This window comes from Odocoileus virginianus, chromosome 29 (genome assembly GCF_023699985.2).
Source record: "Odocoileus virginianus isolate 20LAN1187 ecotype Illinois chromosome 29, Ovbor_1.2, whole genome shotgun sequence".
NCBI classification, from domain to species: Eukaryota; Metazoa; Chordata; class Mammalia; order Artiodactyla; family Cervidae; genus Odocoileus; species Odocoileus virginianus.
The window spans coordinates 28,220,886-28,235,851 of NC_069702.1; the positions used below are offsets into that span (position 1 = coordinate 28,220,886).

General features: G+C 37.2%; 1 protein-coding gene across 2 annotated transcripts in view; it reads left to right on the forward strand.

The window, feature by feature from the left end:
* The window catches only part of ADAMTS3 (ADAM metallopeptidase with thrombospondin type 1 motif 3), a 268,531-nt gene that overhangs the window by 232,264 nt on the left and 21,301 nt on the right, over positions 1–14,966 (forward strand). For both annotated transcript variants that reach the window (XM_020885342.2, XM_070458309.1), the window contains 9 exons: positions 143–248; positions 648–791; positions 1,418–1,550; positions 3,510–3,623; positions 5,615–5,760; positions 6,958–7,133; positions 8,452–8,585; positions 10,183–10,306; positions 13,758–13,838. In XM_020885342.2, the coding sequence (XP_020741001.2) occupies positions 143–248; positions 648–791; positions 1,418–1,550; positions 3,510–3,623; positions 5,615–5,760; positions 6,958–7,133; positions 8,452–8,585; positions 10,183–10,306; positions 13,758–13,838 (1,158 nt within the window). The remainder of the gene's footprint in view (positions 1–142; positions 249–647; positions 792–1,417; positions 1,551–3,509; positions 3,624–5,614; positions 5,761–6,957; positions 7,134–8,451; positions 8,586–10,182; positions 10,307–13,757; positions 13,839–14,966) is intronic.

The window sequence follows — 14,966 nt, forward strand, 5'->3', positions numbered from 1 at the left end:
TGTGGCATGATGCTAGCAGCGAAATAATACTGCCTCTGTTTCCTGAAAAGCTTTTTTCTTTTTCCCTCGGCAAAGGTCCAGTAGTAATTCTTAATGGGTTTTCTCATAAAATGAAAATAAAAGTAATTGTTATTCTCTACAGGATATGCTCCAGTCACAGGCATGTGTCACCCAGTGAGAAGCTGTACCCTGAATCACGAGGATGGTTTTTCATCTGCCTTTGTAGTAGCACATGAAACTGGCCATGTGTAAGTCACTGTTGACAGCTATAGACTGGGGGAAAAAACAAGGTCTTTTCTTTCTGCCTCTCTCAGTATTGTTCATACTTTGGGCAGAGCACATGCCAGCATGCAACTCTCACCCTCTTGCCAAGTTTGAGGAGCTGAAAAGAGTGAAGAGGTCATGCGCGGAAACCAAATGAGTGACTGGCTTGCAGAGATGCTCGTGGGCTTTTTGTAGCTGTAAGAACAAGAGAAGCATTTCTGCCAGATTGCTCCCAGTTTCACAGTGTCTGTGACTCCTCCACGAAAGCCTTGTTAGCTTAAAAAAATACCTATTTCCATGTACTTATTTTCAAAACAGAAATTATGCCAAAGCCGTGGTCTCCATGTTGATTCTTGCCAGTGAGGTCTCCCTCTGTGTTCTAGGTTGGGGATGGAACACGACGGACAGGGCAACAGGTGCGGCGATGAGACGGCCATGGGAAGTGTCATGGCTCCCTTGGTGCAAGCCGCGTTTCATCGTTACCACTGGTCCCGCTGTAGCGGCCAAGAACTGAAGAGATACATACAGTATGTCTCCTTCGTGCCATGAGAACGTTACAGTAGAAATACAGACGTGAAACTGTGTCTTAGGACATTGATCATAACCGAACTCCCAGTGAATGGAAACTCTTGTTCATGATAAACATTTTCTTGTGACTTAGCTTTTGGCACAGTAATCCCATAATGTGATTGTAATATTTGAAGCCGTAAGCCTAGACTTGAAGTGAATTTTTTTAACTGTGATTTCCTTCCAGTAAATTCTCTGTGGGATCTTTGACTAACGGTCAAAGTTGATTTGAGAATGAAGAGAGGGTGGTCACACAATGCCTGCTTCGGCTATACCACCTGTACCCCATAGGGTGGATGTCAGGATCTGCCCTGCCACACCATGGGGGTTCAGCTAGGGACATGAACAAGGTTGTTACAGTTCTACTGTGTTTTTGAGTATGCTTGGCTTATTTTCCTGGGAAGAATAAAGATGAATGGTCTTTTTCTAAATGGAGCTGAAACCAAAATCCTTCAAAGATATGCTTTCATGAACTTGCTTTTTGATCTGATGAAATTCCAGAGTATGTAACCTAATAATACTTTCTCACTGAGACATGATAAAAAAAATGAACATTTAGCTGTATACAATATTTTCCTTCCTCCAGTTCCTATGACTGTCTCCTTGATGACCCATTTGAACATGACTGGCCCAAACTCCCAGAACTTCCTGGAATCAATTATTCTATGGATGAGCAGTGTCGTTTTGACTTTGGAGTTGGTTATAAAATGTGCACTGCGGTACGTTACAGTCAATTTAGATTTTTGCATCTTAAAATCTGTTTGCGTAGCTCCTGTTTGGTGACCTTTACAGATTCACTGGTGCAAGAATATGGACCAATGATTTGTGTTTTCTATGTCTTTACATGCTAAAGCTAAGTGCTTTAAATATACTATCTTATTTAATCCTTGTGACAGGCTAGAAGGAAGTTGGTATACTTTTATTTTACAGATAAAAAAGCCAAGACTTACAGAGGTTATGCAACTTGCTTAAGTCACACAGCTGGTAAATGGGGCTTCTTGTATGTTAGAGGAAGCTTTATGTGTTAGAGCACGGAAAAATGTATTTCACTGAAACAAGTTGATCTGCTGTTGAAATTCTGCCTTTTCAGATACACATACATCGCTATTTGGTTTGCCTATAAGATATACAGTCAGTTCCTGTTTTCCTGCGTTAATGTTTTAACCTGAGAATTCTAAAGCTCTGGCTCAGTATTGTAGAAAATTACAATTTCTGCATTAAGTAATAGGAATTAGAACAAAAAACCCAGATCGAAAATGAGCACTAATTTTAAAAGAAAGCTATGACGGAGTTTCCCTGGTGGCTCAGTGCTAAAGAATCTGTCTGCCAATGCAAGAGACATGAGTTCGATCCCTGGTCCGGGAAAAACCCACATGCCTCAGAGCAACTAAGCCCATGCTCCACATCTATTAAGCCTCTGCTCCAGAGCCCGAGAGCCACAGCTACTGAAGCCTGTGCACCCTAGACCCCTCACCCCACAACAAGAGAAGACACCGTGATAAGAAGCCTGTGCATCACAACTAGAGAAAAGCCAGTGCAGCAATGAAGGCCAAGCACAGCCATAAATAAATAGCGTTAAAGAAAAAAAAGAAAGCTATGACGATAAGACTGTATGTGGATGATTAATGGTATGAGTGTGTGTGCTCACTCATGTCTTTGCTTTGTGACTTCATGGACTGTAGCCCGCCATGCTCCTCTGTCTGTGGAATTTTCCAGTTCAGAGTACTAGAGTCAGTTTCTGCTTCCCACTCCAGGGGACCTTCCCTACCCAGGGATCAAACCCGCATCTCTTGCCGTCTCCTGCATTGCGGGTGGATTCTTTACCACTCTGCCACCTGGGAAGCCTAATTAATGGCATAGGGAAAGAATATGTAGATAAACTGGCATTTGATATATAGGTTTATTTTTTAAATCTGAAGAATGATAAGAAATTTACTGTTAGAAGATGAGGAAACAGTACACACAAATATGTGTGCTTACATATACACTTGGATATTATATAATATAGTGATGATGTTCAGGAAAATAAAAAACATTCTTAAGATGAGAAAACTAAGATGCTGATCTGGCTCTATGACTGGTTTGTATCCATAACTATAGTCTTACCTTATAACCCATATTTCTCAGCCATGGTATGAAGATCAAATATATAGAAAATACTTTATAAAAACATGAATGTATTGTGACATTTTGTTACACCTGGAATACAGTATTTCCATGGAAAGTTTGATAGATATTTTCTGCTTTTAATGAGCTCATGATGAGCATTTTTATTTTTTATATCTGACTGGTTCATACATTCAGGGATAAAGAGAAGCCATTTTGATGGCTTGAGAGCTGCAAAACTGCTATGACATTTTCATATTTACAATATTTGTAATAATTACTCACTCTTTAAACATCAGAAAACCATAAGATAGAAATGGCATGCAGAATAGTAAAAGTCAACTGGAGAACCAGACTCATTGTTCACCAGTGTTCTTTTAGAAGAGCAGAATAAAAGTATTCTTTACTTGGAATTCTTGGCCATGTTTATTTTCTTTACATGCTACAACTTTGACTATTACTTTGAAATTAAAATATCCAAGAAACATGACATGAAGAAACTATAGCAGGTATTATCGGTACAAGTCATTCCATCTCTACATCACTCAGAGTTTGGTTTTTCTCTTTTCCAGTTCCGAACATTTGACCCATGTAAACAGCTTTGGTGTAGCCATCCTGATAATCCCTACTTTTGTAAGACTAAAAAAGGGCCCCCACTTGATGGAACCGAATGTGCTGCTGGGAAAGTGAGTATCATCTGTTTATACAGTAAAGATTTAAGATATGTTGCATAAGAATCATCTTTAAAATGACATGTATCGTCACCTATAAGAAAACTATAGGATGTGAAGTTTCACTGTGGTAATGCACGAACATCATGTACTAGTTTTCTAGAGGTGCTCTAGCAAATTACTAACAAATTACCAGAGATTGGGTTAAAACAACAATTATTCTCTCAGTTCTGGAGGCCAGAAGAACAAAGTTGGTTTCACTGAGCTGAAATCAGCGTGTGGGCAGGATGGCCCTTCCCCCAGAGGCTCTCGTGGACAACCTGTTCTTGGCTCTTCCAGCTTCCGGTAGCTGCCTGGGTCCCTTGACTTGTGGCTGTGCCACTCTAATCTCTGCATTTGTGCCCACACTGCCGCCTCTCTTCTGCGTGTCCGTTTCCCTCTGCCCCTTTCTTATAAGGATACATGTGATGGCATTTAGGGTTCACCTGAATAATCCAGGGTAATCTCCCCATCTAAAAATTCTTATGTAATTACATGAGCAAAGGCTGTTTTCCAAATAAGGTAGCATTTACAGATTTTAAGGATTAGGACTTGGCATCTTTGGGACCACTGTTCAGCCCCCGACTGATAGAATAGGAAGCGGCTGCTCAGTGGAGTGTCTGGGCTCTAATGGGATTTGATTTACTTGCTGGCATCACACTTCTTGTGAAAGCTGTCCAGAAATAAAGTCATGTGAACTTAGACAGAAGATTTGGCCTTGCTCCTTGGGGAAAGATGCCCAGAAGTTTTCAATCTCAAGTTGTGTAGTGAGGATTCAATGCTCAGAAACTGGCCCAGTGCCAAGCTTCACTACTCATGAGGGGAAAGATCACGAAACCCCAGACAAAGGCATGTTGAGAACTCACGTTGAAGGGCTTTGACTAGTTTGGAAATAAGATATTGTAGATAGGACCAAAACCTGGCAAAGAAGGTTTATATAGTTTTTAGTTCTTTGAAAGCCCTTTAAGACTCTATTTCAAATGTGTATAAACCGTCCTTGATCTCAGAATTGCATACATAATAGTAATAATAAAATCTGTCATTATTCATGTTTAAACTGTTAGGAATTAGGCTAAACTCATAACATACAGCATGCTGCTTTGGGAAAATTTGGTATTATGGCTTAATGACTAAAAAAGCAAAAGCAACGATGAGTTGATTCATTTTTGCTTTATGCAAAAATCTATCCTCTAAACCAAATCTGGGCATCCAATGTCCTTAAATATATTTGTTTTACATTTAAATTTCCCAAAGTTGAGTTTTAAGAAACACTTTTATTGTGTGTAGAAGAAAAACATGAATCAAAATGTTAGAAAGGAAAAGAACTAATGCCTTTTGAGCGTCTGCTGTGTGTTGGGTACTATAAACTCTATGTCTCTAGAGTATCTGTGTTTTAGTATTCCCCACTTAGTTCCTCTGGTCAGAGGGTCTTACACTATCCATGGTCCTTTCCGGGCCCCAATTTCCTCATCTGAAAAGTAAAGATAATATATCTGACCTATCTATTTCTTAGAATCATTGTGAAAGCTATATATGTTTTAGATATATTAATTGTTTTCAAAGTTAAGGCATGTCATTTCCTGTTATTATTTAAAGGGGAGCATATTGTCCTTAAAAAATTCCAATAATATGAATAACAAGGGATGAAGGGTAGACTAGCACCGACTGGGCAAATTAGGTGCTCAGATCTCATTAATTATAGTGTTTGATACTCGCTGATAAATGGGTCATTTAAAAACTTGTCTGAATTAATGTTATTTTTAATTTTAATTTTATACTTAAAAATGCAAGTCTAAATTACCCAGGTCCCCATATTGTTATAATTACTTTGGGATGATTTTAAGTGTATTTTCACCGGAAAAAGAAATAAAAAAGAAAGGAAGTCTTTCACTTTGTGGTCCTTGTATAACAACTTCAATTTTAGCACGTGCACAAAATTTCATAATTGTTTTTGTCATTTTCCTAAGTGGTGCTATAAAGGCCATTGCATGTGGAAGAATGCTAATCAGCAAAAACAAGATGGTAACTGGGGATCCTGGACCAAATTTGGCTCCTGTTCCCGGACATGTGGAACTGGTGTGCGCTTCAGAACACGCCAGTGCAATAATCCAACGTGAGTGTACCTCCTATCATGCACATCACTTGGGAACAGACCAGAAAATGCTTCAATATTATGCCATTAACGTTCAGTTTCACAAAGTAACATGTAAAACACAGACCATGAAAACTAAGCATTTAAGTGTCTATTTTGGGTAAATCCCCAGGAATCCATCTAGTGAAGAGCAGTCCGTGATTAAGGTTAGAGATTGTTAAAGAAATTGCAGTTTAGGAGGCTCTGGAATTGAGCAGGGAAAGCAGATGACTGCGTCCTTAGCACTGGACACCGAGGCTGTGAGACCTGCTCTAGGAAGCACAGGCCTGTCGGCAGAAGCAGCACTAAGCACAGAGGCTCCCTCACTTCAGAGTCAGGAGAGGAGTGCTTCAGAGCCGAGCCACGAAGACAGTGAAAGAAAGACCGAGGAACTGTTGAGGGCAAAGTTATTCATTTGTCCTCCCAGAGAAAATTTTTGGAATCCCTGTTGTGTGCTTAGCAAATCTTGTTTTCTGCAGGGAAAAAAAACCCAACACTGAACTATCAGACTTATTAGGACAGTCTTCCTTGTGTAGGGTTTGACATTTGGCACCCGTTTTCTTTGTCTGGCAGCAGGATGGCTCTGAGCACATCTTTGTACAAAGACCGAGGGTTACCCTGTCTGTTTCACAGGAAGAGATGATGGTAGTATTCACAGAAGCAGTAAAAATTATAGTAGTAGGAACAGCAAGGACTCACCACATGCCACACTCTTTTTCTAAGTGTTTTAAACACAGTAACTCATTTAATCCTTGCAGTTTTTCTCTAAGGAAGATAGGATTATTGTTTGCATTGGATGTATTAAGAAACAGGCATAGAGCCATGATTAATGTTTCTTTGGGTTGCAAATACATGTTTTATGCATGATAAAAATATAGAATTTTCCTGAGACCATATGCCCGTTTGTTGTTTCTTTATATACTTTTTTTGTGCATTTAAAACATCATTTGAAAGAATACACTGTTTTAAAATATACTGATTTGAGTTTGGGGCTTCCTCCAGCAAACCCTAGCAGGGAGAAGACAGTGCTTTGGGAAAGGGATTGAAATTAGAAAGTATGAGTCCATTCACTGGGCTGGCACCTCAAGCTCTGGCTCTCTGCCTTCCAGCACTGTGCCTGGAAGCTTCAGCCACTGGACCAGAGCCAAAAGGCCTTTCTCAATGTTGTCTTTTCTTTAGGCCCATCAATGGTGGTCAGGATTGTGCTGGCGTTAATTTTGAGTACCAGCTTTGTAATACAGAAGAATGCCAAAAACACTTTGAGGACTTCAGAGCCCAGCAGTGCCAGCAGCGTAACTCCCACTTTGAATACCAGAATACCAAACACCACTGGTTGCCATATGAACATCCCGACTGTGAGTTGACACCCACGCTTCTCCTGCTGTGTGGACAGTTACTTAGAGCTTAAGCTTTGCCAACACACAATCGCTTGGACTCTCGATCCCCACTTGGTAATTTAGGAAACTTGGTGCTTATAGGGGTGAGTCCTCCTGGGTTTCCAAGAATAAGGCTAATACACTCCTTTCTCTAGAGAGGTGAGAATTATGGAATAGTTCCTGGCAGGCAGTACAGCCACCATCACTATTGAAAAGACTAGTGGAAAGCAGTGCCTGGGAGAGATGCTGAGTTTCCTCATGCAACTGAAATCCCTCTGCTAGGAAATGTTTCTGTAATATTGTGATCTTTCTTTCTGAACAACTAGAGAAAACACAGTTATTTTACAATCAAGTCAGGAACAAGACAAAGACCATTATTGAATAACAAAAGGCACTTCATAACCTTTTACTTTTGTCATACATTAGTTATTAAGAAATACACTGGGAAATTCCCCTATCATGTTTCACTCCTTAGCCCTGAATTTTCAGTTAAATCTGTTCAGATGGGAGCTCCTTGACATATGTCTTATTTGGGTGAATACACTGCTGAGTTCAGTTTAAACCTGTTTTAAAGGAAAGATGCACTTGTGGAAGAATTCAGAATTGCAATGCATTATTTTGATTAATTTGAAGAAAATGAGTTGCATGAATTAGATTTAATTAAAAACTATACTAGGCCACTGGGTCAAACAAAAGAGAAACTTTTCAGTGCTCTAAGTGTTACTAAAACTTAATTGATTTTGAATGAAATTTATTGAATAACCATGGTTAAATCTAGGGTAGACATAGATCCTGCGTTGTATGGGACCAGTCATATCAGTTTATATTGTTAGGGGCTTCGCTAGTGGCTCAGATGGTAAAGAATCTGCCTGCTATGCAGGAAACCTGGATTCTACCTTTGGGTTGGGAAGATCCCTGGAGAAGGGAATGGCCACCCATACCAGTATTCTTGCCTGGAGAATTCCATGTACAGAGGAGGCTGGCGGGCTACGGTCCATAGGGTCACAAAGAATCAGACATGACTGAGCAACTAACACTTTCACTTTCATTCCTTTCTATATCGTTAATAGAGCTCCTTTTCACTATCTGAATTATCCCAGTTTAGATGACAAATCATAGGGTCACCCTGACTAAAATAAATATGCCAAGTACGCGTACTTCCCCCCCCCACTCTTTATTTATTTATAAAATTTGTTTCCAGGAAGTCGTGTTGAAACTGTATATTTTAAAAACAAACTATACTATTCAAATGTACCATATTGCATAAATGATTGGCTTAATCCTCCATCTTATACAGCCAAAAAAAGATGCCACCTGTACTGTCAATCCAAAGAGACTGGAGATGTTGCTTATATGAAACAGCTGGTGCACGACGGAACACGCTGCTCCTACAAAGACCCGTACAGCATATGTGTGCGTGGAGAGTGTGTGGTGAGTTCAGGTTGCTTCCACCAAAGCTTCCTACAGTATTGTGCCATTCCCCTTTTCTTCTCATTCAGCGGCATATTTTCAGAATTTTTTTTAACTCTTTCTTATGTGAGATCACGTTACAATGAGGAGTCCATGAATAGTTCAGTAGCTCAACTAAATTTGGAAGAAATTGCACTTAATAAAATCAAACTTTGGTCACCAGCAAAATCAATATTTAATTAGTTTTTCTCATTTCTAGTCAAATGCATATCGGGGGTGGGGGGTGGTCCTGAGGCCTTAGGACTGGGAATACAACTGGAACCATGCCTTTGCTTTGAGTATTTTATCCTAGCCATCCCCTAGTCCAATACCAAGTCTTTTTTTTAAATTCAATGCAAAATGTGCTTTATCATCTGTCTCACCTTCCAATTACTTCTAACTTTAAATACTAAATTCCACATCAGAACAAAAGTACTAGTGAAGATACAAAAGCTTTTTGTCCGTTCAGTCTTTTCTTATGCCATTTATTTCTTGTCCATGTTCACAAGTTAAAATGATAAGGAATTATCTCATTAACGAACATATTGCTGCTGCTTGATTCCTTTTGACCTAGGTACAACTAAGGTGTTAATATAAAAAAAATCTCAAATATGTGATGCCTCATAGTTGAACTAAAATTTCCCTGAAAATAGGATCTGTGTTTTGTTCATCTTTCACCTCCCACAGTATCGGGGAGTGCGTTAAGTATATATGTGTCATCATTTTCTCTGCTCACTCTCATCTCAAACTTACAAGTGCAGAATCATCATTGCCTAACAGCAATTCGCATTAAAGATCCACCCCAGTTGGGCTTCCGTGGTGACTCAGTGGTACAGAATCTGCCTGCCAATGCAGGAGACACAGGTTTGATCCCTGGGGTGGGAAGATCACCAGAAGAAGAAAATGGCAACCCATTCCAGTATTCTTGCCTGTGAATTCCCATGGACAGAGGGGCCTGGCAGACTTCAGTTCATGGCGTAGCAAAAGAGTTGGACATGACAACCACTAAAACAAACAAGCAGAACAATTGTTTTCTGAACCCACTTTCCACAAACGGATGACTTCCTTGGCTTTGTCTGAATCCCTTTGCATTCTTGAATTGCCTTCTGCACCTCCTGTTCCTTCAAGGTACTTTGAAAATCTCACCGGTGATGTTTTGTCTCACATCCCTTACCAACTTGTAAAGTTTGTACTAATGGGCAATTCTCTATTTTGATTTTCTTCTTTATAAATATGAAGGCAACTGGGGAAAAACACATCCACATCTTAATTTTTGTCTCCTCAGCATCAGCTACAACATCTGTGTTCAATAAATGTTTGATGATTGACTACATATGATAGGAGAAACACTTCATTAGACTGAGGGAAATTTACCCTTTATAATTACCCAGAGTACAAGTCATTTGATTTTATAATAGTTCTTTAAAAGACCAAGATATTAAAAATTAGAGTTAGAGAGGGCGTTTGGTGCCTGGCTGTGGGCTCATGATGGAACAAATGGTGTATCATGCTCCAGTGTGTTAACCTTTACTTGCTTGGCACGTTAAAATGAGCTACATCTAATATCTTCTCTCCCCAGAAAGTGGGCTGTGATAAAGAAATCGGTTCTAACAAGGTTGAGGATAAGTGTGGTGTCTGTGGAGGAGATAATTCCCATTGTCGAACTGTAAAGGGGACATTTACCAGGACACCCAGGAAGCTTGGTAAGATGAGGTTCTCATGAATTCAGTATCCATGATTTGCCTTTTTTTAGACTTCGTTTAGGAGTGCACCATTTTCTCTATAAAGACACACAAAAAAATTAGCTGCTGATTTATTTTCATCCAGATTACCTTTTAAGAAATCATTGAAATAACTGACAATTCATACTCTATAGCATCCATGATGAAAACCTATCTACTAAATTTAGATAAGGAACAAATTAAAACAATATCAATTATAGTAGTTAGTTAAAATATGTGTTCTGTTTAATTTTGTGTTTTTAATAAAATGTATTAGACCTAATTATTAGAATTAATGCTTATTTTGGATTTTCTGTTGCACATAAATTACTGATCAGAAGTTAAAAATATTCAAAACTTTAAATACAACTTTTAAAATATTACAGTCACTTTGCTTCTTTTAAAAGTGAGTAAGTTTATCCTATTTATAAAACTATAAATCTTGGGTTCATATTTCACATAATATTTATAATTTCATATTAAACGAGTTTGAGGTACGTATAACCAAAAATAACCTGAGCTATATAATTGCTTATGGGTGTGAATTTCTGTTCTTGTTACACAGTCAATGGCCTAGACTTAGCCATATGATGAAGGTTCATCAGATGGAACCAAAAGCAACAAATAATATGCAACATTATTAGTGTTTTCATAATTTTACACTGGAATTTTCACAAAAGATTTAGATACAAACATGGATTACTGAATGATTTCTTTAAGTTTGGAACAATTATTATTCAGTTATTCAGCAAACATTTATTGAACAAATGTTTGTCAGAATTCAACATTTAAAAATAAATTTAATGTGAGGCTTCCCTTGAAAAGCTTCTCTTACATCCAAGATATGGTCTCTCACAAAATAATAGAAAACAAGATAAAACAAGGACAAAGATTTGGTTTACATTGAACACGTTGTCATTGCGGTAATTTTTCCTTTTAGAAAAATAAGAAAGTATAAAAAAAAACTAGTCTTTATCCAAATGGAGTAATTCTCTTAGTTCTTTTTACTCCCGTTATCCCCTAGTCACCCACCTCAAGCCATTTCCACACATATCATCTTTGCCCTTTGATATATTTAGAGCCAGGCAGAGGTAGGTGACTATATTCTAACATATTCTAATGTGTTTTTCTTAGGTATTCCCTCCTCTAGTTACTGATATCTTTGCTATTTCTCTGTGATAATTTACTATAGTTTGTACTTTGAGAATTATAAAAGGCAGATATTGCCATTTCTGGCTGATGGTATTATTTTAATAAGCAAACAGACTTATAATTATATACATAAATTATATACATTTAGTAGAGTAACATGATTTTCTCCATCTTAATGTGAAATAATTTATTGTGCTTTATTGCAGTTATGAATTGTTCATTTAGGTGTAAAATAATTTTTTCTTATTTCCAGAGTGAATATATGTAGACAAAATGGTTTTTCACCATTGTTGTCCATTCTATATTATGTGTAATAAAAGGTAGTGATACTTTTTTTTTCAGATACCTCAAAAATTATGCTAAACCTCTGAATTAAGTTCAGAAGAAGAGAAGGAAGCTTTCAGACTGTTCCAAGATAATCTAACATTCATTTCTTTGCACTAATGTTATCATCATAGTTATTCAATAGACTAATTAACCTTTTCCAACAGGGAAAAATTTAAGCAAGAGATGCCATAAAGAACTCAAGTTGCTGGAAAATGAAATCTGCAAGTATTCGACTTCAAATCCCCTATATCATTTCTCATTCATGCTTAGTCTTACTTTCATTGACTATTAACAGTTTACTGGCATTAGCTAACTATTATAAATGCATTTTGACTTCAGCAGATACAATTTTGAAACATATTTTATATGTTACCTAATAAAATTATACAAAGCTTATAGTATAGTCAATGAAACAGCAAGACTTGGATAAACATGAACTCTCCACTAATTAAAGACGTTCTATTTAAGGGAAGACAAGAGGAGCCTTCACTTTACCCAAAGGAGCTCGTAGTGTTTCTCTTGCTGAAACAAGGGAAGCTAAAAATGTATTGGGTAAGTTGTAGCAAACTGCAGAAAGATGGGCATCCATAAATGGCATCAAGCTGTTTTGCTACCCTTGGTATCTTAACCACATTACTTCCAGCCTCTGATACTCAGGCAAACATGGTACGTTTCACGTACTGAATATCACTCAGGCTCAGGTGCTGAAAACCCTGACCCCAAAATGACCACTCCACTTAGTAGAGTGAAAGTGAAGTCGCTCAGTCGTGTCCGACTCTTTGCGACCCCATGGACTGTAGCCCACCAGGCTCCTCCATCCATGGGATTCTCCAGGCAAGAACACTGGAGTGGGTTGCCATATTATTTAAAAAGTCAGGTAATCTACCTATAGGTAATCATTGTCCATTTAGAAATGACCAAAAAAACAGATTTCTTTCTGATTCCACCAGCAATTTTGTATTTATAACTGGATTTCTGTCAATACTTATAATGTATGAGTTATAGGTTTCATAATGTAATGAAGGTATAAGTTGCATAATCTTCCTATATTCATTTTTGATAGAAATGAGAAGAAACATTTTGGTTTCTCTATTTGCCCTGACTACTGTTGATTTATAGTTAGGACCTTAATTCTACATGATCTTCAGATAATTTTCCAGTTCAGTTAAGATGATTTTTAGGACATGTGATAATACTAAGAAGGTTTATTAGATAGAACAATAGGACCTTAAAACCTAAGACAACCTATTAAGCATTTTGGTTTGCAGTTTCTCAGAAGATTGAACTTAGGGTCAGTGTAAAGGCAATGCAGATGTTTTCCAACCAATCTACAAAATATATTTTACAACATTGCCATTTAAAACTGTGTAAAGCTTTAAAAGTGGTTGCTGATCACAATCTAAATGGAAACTACTCACTGGTTTTCCTTTTGTAATTTCTTTAGACTGGAGCAGGCTTTTAAATCTGAAGCTATTTCATTAATTAGAAGTTTAGCTGTCTATCCTTGCTGCTTAGACTTTTAAAATAATATATAGACCAATAAAATATCTCAAGAAATTCACCAACTAATCACACTTTAAATGAGCCCCTATTCAAAAGGATGATTTAAAAAACTAAAGTCACATGGAGGGACACAGGAGAGTATAGTATTATATTTGCCTGAATTACTGTTGCCACAACTTGTAGGTCAGCACAAAATAAGTGACTAGTGTGTTAGAAACAAGACTAATTTTTTTGTCAATTTAATAATTAAAAAGAAAAATATGCCTCTGATCCTGTGCCAGATATCACAAAATCTGCCAGTGCTTTGAAGTTAATTTCGGAAACTGCTTTTTTCGGTTTATGGATGCCTTCTTCTGCACGCAGGAGCCGTAGGAACGTAATGCCTGACTAACCATGGTTGTTGCTTTTGTTTTCTTCTTTGCTTCCTCCAATATTTACTACACATGCAAAGGGTACCTTAAGATGTTTGATATACCCCCTGGTGCTAGACATGTGTTAATCCAAGAAGACGAGGCTTCTCCTCATGTTCTTGGTAAGTGTTTCGGTCTGCTGGCTGTGCTTTAACATGCTCTGAAACGTAGAAATGTCAAAGAAATGATACATAGATATGGATACATGTGTATGTGTGTATCTGTGTCCATGTATATGCATAGGTGTCTATATCTATGTACACACATAGGTCTGCAAGGTTCAAAATTATATATAAATTCATCATTACCTGATTTTCATTGGTCATGTCTCCCAACTATTCTTTCTTTACAATGAGAAATATTCACAACTAGAGTTTTAATTTCTGGTGAAACCTGGGTTGGTTCATTAGGACATGAGGGAAAAAATAATTTGATAACTGTGAATTTGTTATACATTTTTATTCTGTTATTGGGAGACGAAAAAAACCTAAAAATATTAGTAAAATGCACTAAATTAAGGAATAATATCAGAAAAATTTGCCATGTTTATGTTGACAAATTAATTCTGATATTTTGGTTGATGCCATACTGTATGCCTCTTCTTTTAGTGCGTTTTAAGTTCTTTGACTGAAAAGCAACCACATCCAGGTTGTGCTAGTCCAGTAAAAAGTTTCCTGATATCTGTTATGTGTCCAGTTTGACTGGCACATACAGATTCTTTTTCTGCATGTTTTCTATTTATTATCTGCAAATTATCCTGTTTATAATTTCCAAAATATTTTTTTCCTCCTTTCTACATTAGAAGATCGTGTAGAAATGTCATTCTAGAAGGGTTTATATTTAAAGTGAATGCACAAATGTAAACATAGCTTTCACATATTCCTTGAACCATTAAATCACTAAGAAGATTTCTGAAACTGACACATCTGTCAAACCTATGAAAATGTATAATAAATTGCTTTTCTAAATACATGTAACTTCAAAGTGTATTGTTTTATGGTGTTTCATGGAATTTTTTCTTAGTATTTAAAATATATTTACTACTAGATTCCAAAACAGCCTCCACTGTCTAGCTGCAGTCCTTTATCCCATAATTGAAATTCCCTACTTTTTATTCTGGAATTCAGATTATCTTTGGAAATATTAGTTTAAAATCTCAAGAGGAATAAATGTATTTAACTAAAATTACTCATGTTTTCTATACATTTTTAGTAATAGTAATAACTTTTGAAATTTTATTTTCTAATATC